Here is a 16,975-nt window from a genome sequence, read left to right on the forward strand (position 1 = left end):
GTTGACAGAAGATCAACACTCCCTTTATTCCTCTAAATCCAAGAGGAAAGATCTCCACCCGCCAATACAGGGCTTCATACTTCACACTTAAATATGAATATACGGTCTACTTCAAGGTATTCTGTCAGATATTTACACCATAGGTTTATAACATTGCAAACATGCTTTAGTCTACAGCATGCAGCGTGGTAATCCACTGCAGAGAGCAAAGAGAGTTATTTAGTAAACTTAGTGTGCAATCTCTTTTTTATTTTGACTTCTTTCATGAAATAATACACTATGGTTTTATTCTTTTATTAAGGACATTTTCATGACACTATATTTTTCATGACATACTATACTGTGACTCATGACATTTCAAGACATTCTGAACCATGGCATTTTTAATGTAATACTGCACTATGTCTTTTTATGACATACTATACTGTGACCTTAGGAGCTGCTGATACAATTCTATAGTGCAGTCTCTGCATGTTCATCAATGTGTGGTTTGGATCAGCCAGTAAACGGGACAGGAACAGACTGTAACGGACAGTCAGGACCGCAGAGAAACTCTTTGGAGCCAGTCTGCCTTCCATCTCGGGCATATACAACAGGAAACGGGCAGGAATTATAACTGCAGACCCTTCACACCCAGGGCACATCCTGTTTCAGCTTCTTCCCTCTGGGCGGCACTTCAACAGTGTACGCCAAAACATCCAGACACAAGAACAGTTTCCTCCTACAGGTCATTACTCTCATGAACACTTAACATCAGTACTACACTGTCAATAGCCCTCTCACACCAAAATATCCACTGCTGCTATTAAAGATTACAACGTTTCAGTCTTTAATGCAATTTGTTTCTTAATATGTACATATCATCTGCACTGTCACTATAAATCCTACACACTTTATATATAGACATCTTTACATGTACATATTGTAGATAAAAAGAGAAAATTAAGCATAAAAGTCATAAAAATAGCATAGTTCCTCTCATTAGTTAGAAAACATGTAAATAGGGCTTTTATCAGTGAACTATTTGTGACAGTCATGGGATCACGCGTGCCAGGCTACAAAATATTCAGAGGTACACGACCAAGCCCTATTTTCTGTCTCGTGCTTTAATATGGTGAGTGTAAACTATGCTCACTTCCACATAGTTAGATACCTGCAAGAAACGAGCTCACTAATGCAGTCAGTACATCAATAGTGAGAACATTCTGACAAACCTCACAGAAATCTGTTACGCAATTCATCTCAGTTGAAATGCAAAATGTGCCTTAAATATTATTTTGATAATGAAAACCAAAGAGGTTTAGGTTGTAAATTAGATTTATTTTTGTATACTTTATATATACATGTTCAACAAATAAAAACTGTTATAAACACAATCATTGACTTGATGTAATGCAATTCATCTTCACCACATAACTCTAATCTTGCATGTTGTGTATTGAGCCAGACAACAGTTCACATCTTTCATTTTCTTTATTGTTTAATTATTTACATTGTTCAGTTTCTCCACCAACAGAGTTGACAGAAGATCGACACATTAAATAGAGTAAAGCCTCTCTTACAAAAACAATGTGGCAGTAGATGAAAGCACGGGTTGTTACACGCGCCACAAAGTCCTAAACCTCTACAGACATGAACCTTTAAGGTGAATACTGTTCTCACTCCTGAACCAATTCAGAAGGTGAGAATTTGATTAAATACTTTGTGATTAAGCAATGGTGAAAGCTGACGAAAAATAAAATGTTCTAAATGCCCTGTTTAGAAAAATGTTTTACTAAACACTCCCTGTTTTCCTCTAAATCCAAGAGGAAAGATCTCGACCTGCAATACAGAGCTGCAGAGCAAACGTAGCACTTCACATTAAGTAAGAATTTAGCTAAATATCTCAAAGATATAGAAAGAGCTCAGCAAACACTTTTAAGACATCAGTGGTGCTCTAAATGCTTTAGTCTCAACAGCATGCAGCTTGCTAATCCACTGCAGAGAGCAAGGAGAGAAGAGACTTCAAGTTATTTGTTAAAATGAGCCTCATCTACGGACTCACAGCAACAGGCCTGCAGGTTAAAAAAAAGACATAAAGATACAAATCAGCCACCAGTTGAGCTGCGTGACAATAAAAGCAGCTTGATATTAAAACAAAGTACTTAAAGCATGACAGAAAATAAGACCAGATGGCAACACAAGACCAGATGGCTATTTTACACTTGATTGATTGTAACATATGCTAAAGAGATCATAACTCTCCCCACGTTTTAATGACCTGTCTTCGTTGTACGACGTGATTGTACGACAGTGCAAACAGCTTCCTTACAAAATGAAACGTAGAAAATGAATTTTGCAGTCATGATCAGTGTCGGGCAGTACTGTCATATTACTTTCCCCAGTAAGGAGTAGTGTAGGAAAACAGTGATTTTGTTACAGTTATTAATCCACTTAACGCTTTGTTGCTGCGTTGAGGCAGAGGAAGAGACAGGCCTGGTCCTCAGAGGGTGCAAGAGCATGCATTGCAACCTCAGTTCAATATTTGGCGACCTCGGTTGAAATTTGAAATAGCGCCAATGAATGCTAAGCACAGGGTGGTAGGCGCACAGACTGCGGGCGTTTCAGGGCGCACCTTATATTTTGGTTTATGTGTATGTGCAGCAATGTTCAAAACAGCTGGGTGAGGGTGAACATCGATCAGCAGGTGTGGTTATTATTAAATACTGTCTCAGCCAGTCACATCACTGGTCTCAAAGTTGGGAAAAGCGCTCTGGTAACCTGACGTCACCTTAAAAAAAATGTTTTATAACATTTTAAAGGAGTATTAGGTCAAAAGTAACTTATTACACTTCCTGAGTAACTTGCCCAACACTGGTCATGACAAGAAAGATCTCTTCTTTCTTCTAAAGCTGAGCCTTTGGTTGAGCAACAAACCATAGTACATTAAGCGCTGAGGTTGTTTCTGTATACGATACTGGTCACGTAAAGGAAAATTCACAGCTTTGAGGTAAAACACGTCTTCTAGTGGGAAGTATTTATCTTAAGAGAATTGTATTCGCTGTGGTGTTCCCTTATGTTAACAGGAAAGATCTCTGATTAATGATTGTACGTATATTTCTGAAGCACCAATAATTGGATGTTTAAGGAGGAAGGGGGTGGACTGGTTACTGAGATGTCCTCTGCAATGTGTCTCTTCTCGTTGGGAGAGTGTCCCATTAGGCTATACGTCCGTTGGCTACAACCACTCGTGCATATCATTATTTTCTCGCCTCTTTAAAGCTGACTCATCCCTAAAGCTTTGGCTTTATTTCTTCCTATTAAATAAATGTCTTATAAGTTGACGGAGCTGGCAGTTGTAGTCCACGAAGAAACATCTCGTTCAGCCGATAAGTCGATCAGGACGAGCAGGTGGAGTTTTTAGTAGACAAGCTTTTTGGGCATCTCCCAAGTAAACTCTGGTCGACCAAAGTGGCCATAAGAGGCTGTCTGCTGGTAGATCGGCCTCTTCAGGTTCAGTTCCCTAGAGAGGATACAGAAGAAATGCAACATCAGAGGTGAGACAGGACAGTAAGCACATCACAGGATAATACCCACGTTGTTTGTGTATTTTTATAAATGTAGTTCTGGTTGTTTTCACATCTCCAACAAAACCGTTTGCAGGCACTTATTCTTGAACAGCGTAGAGAAAAATATACAACTCGGGAAAATGTAAACCCTTAAATGTGATTATTTTTACTATATATTTCAATTGCGTTTCTTTGACGCATACAATTCAAAATGTTGTCCTTCGAAACATTTTGGTCACAACAACGTTTTCTTATTTAAAGCATCATCTTCGATGTGTGGGATGATGTTCAAATCGGTACCACGGGATGTGTCTATGTGGAAGAAGATGTTTTACATTTTAACAATCCTAAAGGCTCCAGTCCATTTAAAAAAAACAAAAAAACATGTTTCGAACCACACAATTTTAGTATGAGCATATTTATCCTCTCTCCTGGGGAACCTTTGTTTGGCTTATCTTTAAAAGTTACACAGTATGTCATAAATATGTCATAAACTATGTCATAAATAGTGCAAAAGTCATAGAAGTCATAAAAGTCATAGTAGTGTGTAATAAAAGTCATAGTGTAGTATGTCATAGGGGTTTCCCAGAATAGTTCACTTTTAAAACCACAGTCGACACTGTGCATCGTGGTTGACTTGGGTCCGTGGGTAGTTGTTGTTGACAAGTCATGCGTGACTTTAACACTGTGGGAGTGACAATGTGTTGGACATGCAGCAAGAGCAAGAGGCAGAAAGAAGCGTGGACATAACTTAAGTTGAATAAAGATTTGTTTGAACAAAAGTACTAAAGCCTGCCCGCTTGATTTGATAGGCTGCCTGGGGGCAAGTGTGACATTGACAATCGAGACTCCACGCCGTGTCCTCAAAGGTTAAGAATACTTGAAACCTTTATGTGCATCTAAAAAAATGCTAGTAAAACATGACGGACAGCACAAGGGAGGACACTCGCAAAGTAGAATATGTCATGAAAAAAGTCAAAGGATAACATTTTAATGGCATACTATACTACGACTATATTAAAAGCAAAGTATAGTGAGTCATAAAAACAGGGTTGACAACTGAATGTTTATCTAATCGCTCCATCCGTTACTGCATTTAGCCTTCACTGCTAAAATGTTGAGGGAAATGTAAATGAAGACAAAAGCCACCGCCTTAAAGCACTATGTGTACAATTTGAAAATGTCCAACTTCGGTGCCCCCTAGTGGTCACAAAAACGATCTTGCATAACAAGGATACAGAGGTCATGTTGTCATGTTTACCTGACGATGACTCCTGGCCGCAGATCAAAGTTCTTGTTGACAATCTCGAGAAGCTCTGACTCGGATTTCTGGGATGAACCGTAGGTGAACAAGGAGATGGACAGAGGTTGGGCCACTCCGATAGCATAAGCCACCTGTAACACACACAGACACACACACATACACACAGACAGGTAGATAAATGATTTTATCAGCACGTTGATGCCTCAAACACGAGTCATCTACGCGTAGCCTAAGCCCTTACGCATGTTTGGAGGGGTGAATGAATGACATTGTACGCTCACCTGAACCAGAACTCTCCTGCACAGTTTGGCTTTGACTAGAGACTTGGCCACCCAGCGAGCAGCGTAGGCAGCGGAGCGGTCCACCTTTGAGAAGTCTTTGCCAGAGAAAGCTCCGCCACCGTGAGCGCCCCACCCTCCGTATGTGTCTACAATGATCTTCCTGCCTGTCACACCAGCATCACCCTGTAGGGCAGAGAAGAAGAAAAGATGAGCAAAAATCAGAGGCAACTTTGTATTTTTGGGGTTTTCTATCTGAAATAAACAGCTTGTGTGTGTGACGGTCACCTGAGGTCCTCCAATGACGAAGCGACCGCTGGGCTGGAGGTGGTAGATGGTCTTGTCATCCAAATATTTAGCAGGAACCACGGCTTTGATCACCTAACAGAATCAACGCAATATTAAAACCGTCATTTCCTAAGCAATACATTAGTCGCCGTCCAGTGGGAGTGTTTATGAGGCTCTACCTGCTCCTTGAGGACTCTCTTCTGCTCCTCCAGAGTGACGACGTCATCGTGCTGGACAGAGATCACGACGGTGTGAACTCTCTTGGGGATCACGGCTCCGTCCTTCTGGTCATAATGCACCGTCACCTGTGAGACACAAAGAACTCAAAAAGATCAAAAGGTACACCATGTTGGAGTTTGTTATAATTACCGACTTCATCTACAGTTCTTTCTCATTTACTCTCATTTACCCAATCTCCTCTTGCTGCTGCTTTAGTGACCCAAATGTCCCCACAGGATGATTAAAGTTCCCTGTGATTGTATCAGTTTTCTTGTGCAGACCCTCTCTTGAAACCACTGATATCATCTAACATCCCCACAAAAGTGGCTGTATTTGCAATAGACATGGTAACTACTAGTAACTAACTAGTCCAATCTGTGAAAATCTAAAGCTCTGTGTTTGAATACTCTTGCCTGATGTTCTAACAACCTATATTTGACCTGGGACACAAAGGCATGAGACACTCAATGTCACAGAGCTGCAGTCAGCGGCTCACTGCCTCGAAATCAGTCAAAGGCCTATTCTTTCTACACTTTTTGTGAAATACTCCTGATCCGATTTTGTCTGCTGGCACTAAAATAAACGTCTTGGAAGACATCCAAAAAATAAACTAATTCACAGAAAGACTGCTGTGGTGTTGTTTGTGTTTTGGGAGGAAACGTACTGTAATACAACACGTAACCCTCACCTGTGTTTTAGAGTCCGGACGCAGCCAGGCGACGGTTCCATTACGTCTGAGTTCAGCCATCTTTGAGTTCAGTCTGTGGGCTAAGACGATGGTGAGAGGCATGCACTCCTCTGTCTCATCCGTGGCGTAGCCGAACATCAGACCCTGCAGAGACAGAACAGAAAGATGTAAACTATGTAATGACAGATCATCAGCAGCGGCGAATTCATGTTGAGTTTGTAAAAACAAAGGATAGACAATATATTGAGATGCATTGCACAACACTTACAGCCTGCGAGGAGTCAGCTCGAGCTAGTTTTATTGATATAAAATGATATAAGATATGATGAACGAAAAGAGCACTTTAAAACAGATGTAGAAGCAAGCTTTATAGCCATTTGTCTGCAGAATGCGTACATTTACGTTTGCAGTACTTGTATTTGTAATGGAGTATTTACCTATGTAAAGGATCTGAGTACTTCTTCCACCTCTGCGGAATTGTCTCAATTCTTTCACACTGTAGCACTGAGTCAAACAAACTATGATACTAGACTCATGTCACTATCACTCAGCTCTTCAGTCGACATGACCCAAAGCACACATAGTCCTGTTGCAACAGTCGTACCTGGTCTCCGGCTCCAATGTCCTCCTCCAGTCGGTCAACATGGACCCCCTGAGCAATATCCGGACTCTGCTGCTCCAGAGCCACCAGCACGTTACACGTCTTATAGTCAAAACCTACAGGAGGAAAGTGAAGGACAGAGCAGAGTGCATATTACTTCTGTTTTTTGTTTTGCAATTCACATTACAGCTCGGTAAAAACATGGTAATAGTGAAGTAAACGTTTGATAATTAAGGTAATACCATGTAATTAGCAAAGCAATAATCAGATAACAGCTTGGTATTAACAATGGGTATATCAAGGTAATAACAGAGTAATAAGGGTCAAAACAAAGTGTAATAATGGGGAAACACATTTAAAGATACAAGGCAAAACTATTTAGTACTAGTCTAGTAATATTTTGGTAACAGTATGGTAACCTGCCAACAGTAAAATGGTTATTTCAGTGAAATATTTGGATCAAAAAATGATATTTTGGTGACATTATTCATAATATTTATATATATAAAAACATATTTCATGATAGTATTAGATTAAACCAAAGATCAACTGACAGCGATGAGAAACGTAGTGCTTCACCCTTTACTGGAGGCTCTAGGCTCCTCTAGTCTCCCTCCAGGAAAATCCTCTAATTACAGAGTATTTATTTACAATTCTCACAGACACATTAACTCATTTTTTTCTTTAACTTTTGGTATTCTTTTCTTGAGAAAACATGTCAGCCAGCCGCCATAGTACAGAGTCCATACAGTTACATCACGACAATGTTCAATCGGGGGCATTTTTTTGTTAGTTAGTCTTAACTTTTTGAGAAAATTATGATAATTTAAATGCGGAACCAAAACTCAGATGTCTGTTTTGTGAGAAGCATATTTGTATTTAGTTATTTTCAGGAGAGGCTGAGGTTGCGGTGACTTTTTGTGTTTGTTTATATCCATTCATGTTCATTCATAATTGTGAATTTCCGTATTATAATATGGTAAATCTTTGATTTCCAAGTTATTTTCTCACCTTTGTCAGAGTTGTCGTAGCCGATGTGTTTGATGGCTTCCCTCACCACCTTCTGGTAGTCCACGTTGGCCCGAGATGTGATCTCTCCGCAGAGCAACACCATGCCGGTCTTACACACGGTCTCTGTCAACACAATCAACACATTACACATCATTTTAAACACCTTGTGATATCAGAACATTTTGGACACAGGTCTACTTTTTGCTTTGATCGCTTGGAAATAGATGTTGCAAGCACATGACAGCGTTATCAGCAAATTCAGACTGTTGCTCTTCATAGTGGTCATCTTGTTAAAGGTTAATATTGAAAAACAGTAAATAAACTCAACAATCCAGATTACTTTAAATTCAGGCCAGCGGGTTTGTTTTCACTTATCTATGTCAAAACTGACCAAATGTTGCCCTTTGTCTCACTTGCAGATGGTAAAAAAAACAAATTAAGATATTGACATGACGCAAACTCTCTCTCTCTCTGTCTCCATGTTTAAAAAACAACAATTGAATTGTAGTTTACTCACCACAGGCCACTTTGGCATCTGGGTCCTGCTTCAGGTGAGCGTCCAGGACAGCATCACTGATCTGGTCACAAATCTTGTCTGTGGAGAGGCATCAAGCATAAAACTAAATGTTTAGATTCAGGGAGGAGACACTGTGATTTGTAATTGATTGATGAGCTTTTTGAGGCAGTAATTCCAGCATTTGAAGGACAGAAAAAAAAATATATATATATATATATTGTCACATTATTACTGTAGGTTTTATAAAAATGTCTCTGAAAGGTTGCACATTAATATTCCAAACAGGAAGAGTGTTGGATTTTAGTTGTATCAATTGGATTAGAGTGCAGCAGCAGAACAAAGCCTCACAAACCACTTCCTTCATCTCTCGCTGTCATCCTGCTGAAGTAATGCAACACACAGGTCATAAGAAACAACATCTGGTTGCATTGGCTCGACGTGACACGGAGAACCTCAAAATAGAGTCTCAGCACTAATTCTCAGACATGGGGAAATACAATTAATTAAATTAAACGTATTACATCTTGACTCAGATTGACTTTGCTGTTGGTTTATAGTCCGCAGCTGAATGATTACGTAACGTTGATCCCAAAAAAATGGCCACAATCTGTGAGAACAGCCCAGATGTGTTATCAAATCAAAAGGTTTGTACAGCAGCCTTCCACCAAGGCCACACACATCAGTCAATGTACAAACTGTGTATGGGAAGTCTTAACCCTTCAAAATATATCTTTATATTATATCATTAGGCTTAACTGTTAGTTAATGCCTTATTAACCTTCCGCTATTATAAGAAACCTTTAATTAACACAAAATAACTTAAATGTTATTCTTACTGCTGACCATGTTTTCTGGAAAATGTTGCCATCTGCTTTTCTTCCCAGCACTGCTGTTATAACCTGGACTAAGATGACACACACTAAATGGTATCTTAAAAGACGGTTTGGAAATTGCTTAAGTGCCTTTTTTAGATTGTGAGTACCATGTGTGTTTGTTTTTCCCTTCATTCATTTTCACTGTTAACTCTTCAACTTTTGCTAAATTCTTCCATTTTAATGTTTGTTTTTAAGACCTTAATGAGTTTAAGTAATGTCTATGAGATATGATATCTCTCTATAATAAATATGTACTTTTTTTAAGCAGTATATAAACATTCAATAAAGGGTTTATAACACATTATAATGTAGTTTTAAGCAGCCATAAATACATTTTCAAGGGTTAAATATACAGCGATTATAACTTCTATGAAGACATATTTTCAATAACTGTATTGAATATATTGCCAATAATCATACACCAGCCTCCACTTATGGGTACCCACAAGAGTAAAATTTGTTGACAAACACATTAATAAACACTTATATTTACATATAACTAGTGTGTTATAAACCATTTAAAGTAATATTTATATATTGCTAATAAATGCTTACTTAAATTAAAGTATTGTCAACATGGGATTGTACATTTTAGGACTTGAATGAGTTTACAGCCACATCAATCCACAGAGAACAGTAAGGGCTCATTTTAATTAGCTTCAGGCTGTAGGAAAACGTCGTTCAGTAACAGCAATTTGCATACATTTTGGCTTGTATTATCACAACTTTAATGTCAACATGACAGTTGTATCCCAGGATAGAGTCCGCATGACACTTTTTCCTGAGCGTGCAACCTTACACCAGTGTGTCACACACATTCACCTCCTGCTGCCCATAAGTGAGAGTGAGAGTGAGGGGCAGTAAACACATGTCGCTGTGAATGGAATACCAACCATGCTTGGCGAGTAAATGCTCAGCCCTGATGAGCTATTTTGGACACGTTGTCCAACTTGCATAACGTTCATTCATATTCATGTCTCTACAGTTCTGGTAGAAATGTTAAATCAATATTTAGATCTTATTTAGATAAGAAAAGGGTAAATATGTGTTCTTAAAATGATTTTTTAATTGTTTTTTTACAACAAATTATAGAGAAATTTGACAAGCTGTTAAATATCTTACATTAAACACACGGAGCTCAAGTTGATTGAAGACTCACCTGGATGTCCCTCTCCTACGGACTCCGATGTGAACATGAAAGAGCCCTCTTCCAGCATGTCACTCATTTCTTTTCTCTACAGGGCCAGGTACTTGGCAAGACTCTCAGGGATTAAAGTTTCCTCAGTTCCCTCCAATAAGCAGTCTAGAGGGCTGCTTTATATTCCTGCTGGTTTTCTTTGAGAGAGAAATGAAGAAAGAGAGGCCAAAAGCCCTGCAGATAACACAAAGTCTATCCTACAAAACTCCACGTCTGTGTCCACATGGCCCAATATATATGGCTAAGAGAACACACGCGCACACTCTCTCTGTCTGTCACTCACACACACACACACACACACACACAACACAACACAACACAACACACACACACACACACACACACACACACAACACAACACACACACACATTATGTGAATCCATGGGACAGTCCATTCCAGAGGGGGAGTGGATGATGGGAGGTCATTTACAGCTCGTGAAAACAGCCTGTTAACCCCTTGTGTACAGTGTGATGCTTGACTGTATGTTTATAGTCCTCACCAGCTCTGACATCTCTCCTTTAAGGTGGAAGGCTTGTGAGTGGGAGCAGGGACATCTTAATTAGGGGGTTCCCCCCCCCCCCCCTCAACCCAGTGGGACAGCTCTGTCTGCTGGGGCCCGGCCAGGTCAGGGCAGCCTATGGACAGAGGCAGAGAGAGAAAGGTGGTTGTTGTCAACTGCAAAAAAAAAATGATGCAATTACTCCTGTTGACATTATGTTGAGAGTTTGTTCAATTAGAAATGACATTAGATTAATCAATCATTCTATTGAAAGATTAATCTGCAACTTCTCCTTAATGTTTAATCATTTAATTTTTTAAGCACTGTACTTGAATGAAGTACAATTCTGAGGTACTTGCACTGTATTTGAGTGCCTCTATTTGATACTTCTTTATACTAATACTCGAACTACGTCTCAGGGAAAAATGTACTTTTTAGTCTACTACATTTGTGTGACTACTATAGTTACTGGTAAATTTGCAGATTGAGATTTTACATGAAAACCTAATGAGTAGTTTATAAAATTATAGTGAATTGTGATATATTAAACTACCAATCAGTACAAAACAATTCAAATCAGCTCCACTCTGACCAGCTTCAACATTAAAATGATGTTTGTACATCATCGATCAGTGTGATGATGATGATGATGATGATGATGAAAACAGTGGTCTGCTGCAGCCTTAATGTAAAACATTTTATTTAGGTAAATGTACAGAAGGACATTAAGCAAAAGGTACTTAATATTAAAAACTAAGGGACTCTTGCAGAATAGATACAAAATAATGTTTGATGCAGAGGAAGTACTGGGACGTCTTACTTAAGTAAAAGTAGTAGAAATACCACAATGTAAAGATACCGTGCATTTTAAATTGAAGTTAAGTAAACAAAATGTATGTTAAGTATCAACCATAGAGGTCAAATAAATGTAGTGAAGTAAAAGTGGAATGTTTCCCTCTGCAATGTAGTGGAGTGGAAGTAGCATAGAAAAGTATTTCAAATGTGTACATCAGTGCAGTACCATGTAAATAGTTACTTTGCATCACTGTCGATAATTACATTCGGAGCAGACAGTCACCTGTTGCCTAAATGCTCTTTTCCATCTCAGTCCTAGCCGGAGGCTCTTGTCTCTGTGCACAACTGCAGAAAATATCGAGCCATTTCCTGAGAGAAGATCAAATAATGAAGATGTGCCTCTCAGATAACTCGTGGTCTTTAAGGTGACTCTCTGCGCCTGTGTTTCAGTAGAATATCAGGCACTGTGGAGGACTGTTTGTGCAAGTGATGCTCACAAAAACACTGTATGTGCACCAACAAACATACACCTGGAGAAACAATGGGACTGTAAACCGCACACTGACTCTGTACCTTTTCATGTGGGATACAAGCTCTGCAGACAGTGAGAGATAAACAAATGTCTCTTTATTGTAACGTGAACAGTGCAGAGGGACAAACCCTTTCTCTCCAATTCTCTCTCATGAAGTGAGACAAGGATGTTAACAAGATCTCAGTAGTGAATAAAATACCACTCTTCTTTACTGCATCAAGCCTCATTTAAAGCAGATTCAACCAGAGAAGCAAAACGCACAATCTACATTAACCAAAGACGTAATGCTAGCAGTAATTGCATGACCCTATTTTTCTTCACAATAGTACGGAAAGTCTAAAAATGCACACAGGACATTATAGCTTCACACACACTATGCAGAGATTTTGTGTTTTTGTTGTTGAAAGGAATGGGCGAGAATTAGAAACAGCTGTGTTAACGTAAAAAGTAAATGCCCCTTACGTAAGTAGCAAGCTGACCTAATCTTACCCCAGGCCAGCAGAGTCAAATCAAACCTAGTACCAAGTAGCTGCATGCTGAGTATGATATAAAGGGTGATGACAGGCTCTATCCGTTATTCTTTCCATACTGACAAATGAATCCCAAAGACTATACAAGCTCAGAACTCTTATGGGAGGAAATGCCCACATACCCTGCCCCAGATGAACTATTTCATAGCTGTGAGAAAGCTATTTAGAAGGCAAGCAGAGAAATAGAAATATAGCTTAAAGTAATGGATGCACATTTTGAATGTTGAAATAATCAAATCAATGGATAAACAGATGAGAAGCTTAATTTGTGAATTGTTTGCTAGTTTAAAAGGATGAACAACCACAACTGGGTTTTAACTTGTATTTCATCTGTTTTTCTTTTAGTTAATTTAATAATTTATTATCTTAGAGAAACACAGAGCTAGTTAAGGAAATAAATATACTGTATCTGTGACAGAAACATCTCACTTAAAAGAGGTTTTGTTAGTATGTATAATGTGTCATACTGTATTTTGTAACTTTTCCAGTGCGCTAACACTCTACATGTTTAAAACCTGCTTAGATTTGGCATGTAGTATGGAACTGGGATACAGATATGGTCTACAAGCAGACAGAGGTCACAGGACAGGGACAGTAAAATGTGACAAACATGAACTAAACAAGAGAAGGCATGAGCCAGTCTGACGGGACAGTGTGTTATATGTGGAGGACACACCTCTGTTTATTTTGGCCTGACTACAGTCTGTGTGTTCAGATGAAAACACTCAAGACCCCACACGTGTTACGTGCAGCCCTGAAAAACAGACTCCTCTCTGAGTCCGTGTGGATTGCCTCTAAACATTTGTTAATGACTGACCAGGAAAACTCTAACAAGATTGTTCTGGTTATGGTGAAAGATATCTGCTATCAGAGCTTTGATAGCGCGTCAGCATGAAGAGGCTGAATATGTGCTGGTGAATTAGGAAAATATTATAGATAACACTGTGACCCTCAAGTGTAACTTATTGACTTTTCTGTGTTCTACATGAGACTAAACTGTAAAACAGAGACTTCCAAGGATTTCAAAGACTGCACTAGTTATCATGCACATGGAGGTCAGTCTGTCAGGAAAAAACAATGCAATCATGATACACAAGGATGTAAAAATACTAGCGTGAGGGGCCACAGGGAAGAAGTACTCTTATCCTTTACTTAAGTAGCAATACCACAGTATATAAATACTCTGAATGGCCCATTTCACAATAATGTATATTATATTATTCATTGGATTATGATTATTGATGGATTAATATGAACATTGCTTTAATTAATGTTGTAGCTGGTAAAGGTAGGACTAATTTGAATTACTTATATATATATATATATACTACCAGGTAGCCTTTGATTTCCCCCCAAGGGACCAATTAAGTATTTTCTTCTCTTAATCTATACCGATAGCATAATTTATTTTGTAGATAAAAAGTTTAAAGTTCACATCTGCCTGAACATTAAGAGCCTCAGAAGATGAAGTGTTTGTGTTGCTGTTATTTGACAACTACAGCTCAGTCGATGGCCGTCCAGCGAGTATGTGAGAGGTCTTGAATGTCCCCTTGATTTTATCAACACGCAGTTCATGCCGCCACTTTTAATGGTGTGCAGCTGAATTAAGAGAAAAAATTAACAGCGTGCATTAATCATTGAAATGATTTAACTCCGGCGATTTAACTGAACTGATCTCAAATCCCACATGAGAGCGACTCCTCCTTCAGTCTGATTGGCTACATGAAACGTGTGTCATATTGCCCCCCACCCCTCCCTCTGCATTTCAAATTAAAAGCAGGGGTCAGTGTTTTGGGGTTCGAGAGTAAATCCAACTCAAACTTGCCAGAACAGGACGAGATAAATGAACCCTGGCAGCGTCGGGGGGAGGTTAACACCTGTTTGTCTTTCCCCAGGTACAAGGACACAGAGCTCGCCAGGTTACCAACCAGTTTCATCTGGATGGCAGTCACAGCATGAACTGTTGTTGCATAACGGAGAGATTGTGGAGTGTGTACAATTTGTTACGTAAGGAATTAAATACCAATGTACAACAGACAATCCACACTGTCTGACACCATAATTAGTTTATTGTATGTTTTTGGCGATTTTTATCACAGTTCGTGTTCTGTGTTTTTGCAGCTCTCTGACCCTCTTTGGGGTGAGGGTCATTCTGTTGTGTTCATTTTATGGTTTCTGTTTGCATTAATCTGACGTTTTGGCCTAAAAACTGTTTACAGACTTATCAGGTGTAATTTTGCTGTTACATTATTTTAAATATTATCACTCAAGTGAAAAAACAATAGAAATGGAAATCTGTTTCTGCCATCAAACAGATCCAAAAGCAGATTTATCTTCTCGGACAGTAAATACTATTGCACTCCCTGTCCTTCCTTCCCTACTGCCCAATTTGCTCTGATTGGCTTCACTTTCTTTAATGCGTCAACCAATGCGAGAACACCACACAGGAGGTGGTGTGCAAATCTACAGCTGTGATTGGCTGTTGGTCCCGCACACTCCCCACTCGAGCAACATTGGTCCAAGAAAGACACTGTTCTGTGTTTGTGTGTACGTTTGCGCGTGTGTGAGGAGAATACTACAGAAAAATCAGACCTCACTTGAACCTTTAGACCTCACTTTTATTGTGTAGATATTCAGTGTGTTGTCATGTGTGAAATGTTTCACTGTACATTGACCAGTCTTATATTACAGATGGCTGATTATAAGATGATTTACAAGCGTTAAAGCCTAACTTTGTCAAAGAATTTGAGTTTAAAAAAATCCAGTGGCCATTCATAATCTATTATAGTAGATCACGTGCAATGGTTTACAACAACAAAAACATGCATCCAGACAGACACACCTACACACACACAGCCCAGCATATGGCCAAGCGGAGCAGCCAGAGGGAGTGCAGCAGCTGGCCTCGTGGAGTGTCATCCTATCCCGTTTCTATTCTAGCCCATTTTGGACCCTCAGCACATTCCTCTGAGAAGCTGCCACCAATGAGTGAAATATTACCCAGTACCCCTCTAGGAATGCACTTTTATCACTCACACTATGCAGGAGTGAGAAAAAGTGTTCACTTCACTTGACTGTATTTAAAAAGTGTAATTGAAAAGCAATAAAACTCCGACACGTGGTCAGAGAGGTAATGTATGTTCACCCCCCTCACACACACACTACACTCACCTTGAACCCCTTTTACAAAAAAACAATGCAGGACCTATAGCCCCTGTGTGGACTTGATGCTGAACTCTGTCATGCATGATAGTAAACTGAATATCTTTGGGTTTGATGGTTGGACAAGACAACTTATTTCACCTTAGGTCCTGGAAATGTCAGTTGCTTTTTTATCTCAATTTTCTATGTATCTATAGACACAATATTTAATTGATTATTGAGAGAACTAATGTCAGATTAAGCTGTAATAAAAGCTTGTAGCCCTGAATTCAGCCACTGAGCAGACTCGTGTGTCCTGTCTGTAATGCCACTAACCTCCTGCAGGGGTCGGTGTTGCTCTGAGCCTTGACAGCTGCAGCGTGATCTCAGGACCTCTGCAGCTACTTTGGGACTGACCTGAACGAGATGGAGATAATAAAAAAGACACATTTAAAAAAAACGTTTTCATGCTCTCCACTGACACGTGTATATATATATATATATATATATATATATATATATCAGCAGGTAAACTAGCAAATTCAGAAGATGATCATTAATTTAACTAAAAAGATCATGAGACTGAAGGGATGTGTATATTGAATATATTGTTCTCAAATACTGAATTACAGATGCTGGTTATTATATTAATGGATGGTAACGGCTTTGACATAATCAAGGAAACATAACTGATTAAATAAAAAATAAAGAAATGCTGTTACATAGCTCGTTGATGTAAGCTCCACTCTGCACCATGTTGATCCTGGTACTGAGGAATGAGCTCAACATGAGCCTTGTTCCACAGCAGTCTTTGAGGAATTCCAATCACGTTATGTTCACATAAGCAAGGCTTTCGCTGTGATTAGACTGATCAGAGTAGAGACGGCTTAAGGGGCTGGCTGCAAACATCAGATTCCTCCACATTAGCAGCGAGGCACAGGCTGGTGAGTATCTCCTTTTTACACTTTTGGTTGACATATTGTATGTTA

General features: G+C 39.2%; 1 protein-coding gene across 5 annotated transcripts; it reads right to left on the reverse strand.

Annotated features, from left to right (window-relative positions):
* Positions 1–1,305: 1,305 nt before the first annotated feature.
* On the reverse strand, positions 1,306–16,807 carry mat1a (methionine adenosyltransferase 1A; the record flags this gene model as incomplete). 5 transcript variants are annotated; one of them, XM_079168896.1, is made up of 12 exons in its annotated part: positions 16,709–16,807; positions 16,323–16,403; positions 10,989–11,124; positions 8,415–8,492; positions 7,898–8,020; positions 6,890–7,002; positions 6,286–6,429; positions 5,558–5,683; positions 5,379–5,471; positions 5,094–5,276; positions 4,810–4,943; positions 1,306–3,502 (listed from the first exon to the last, which is right to left on the reverse strand). In XM_079168896.1, exons 5-12 carry the CDS (start codon positions 7,998–8,000, stop codon positions 3,400–3,402), a joined length of 999 nt encoding a protein of 332 aa, XP_079025022.1. In that variant the 5' UTR covers positions 8,001–8,020; positions 8,415–8,492; positions 10,989–11,124; positions 16,323–16,403; positions 16,709–16,807. The 5 variants fall into 5 exon arrangements, with proteins under 5 accessions (XP_079025022.1, XP_079025023.1, XP_079025019.1 ...); XM_079168897.1 differs by lacking the exon at positions 16,709–16,807 and having other exon boundaries at positions 16,323–16,430; XM_079168893.1 differs by lacking the exons at positions 10,989–11,124; positions 16,323–16,403; positions 16,709–16,807 and adding an exon at positions 10,449–10,662.
* Positions 16,808–16,975: the final 168 nt, after the last annotated feature.

Source organism: Pholis gunnellus (assembly GCF_910591455.1).
Source record: "Pholis gunnellus genome assembly, chromosome: 11".
Classification (NCBI taxonomy): Eukaryota; Metazoa; Chordata; class Actinopteri; order Perciformes; family Pholidae; genus Pholis; species Pholis gunnellus.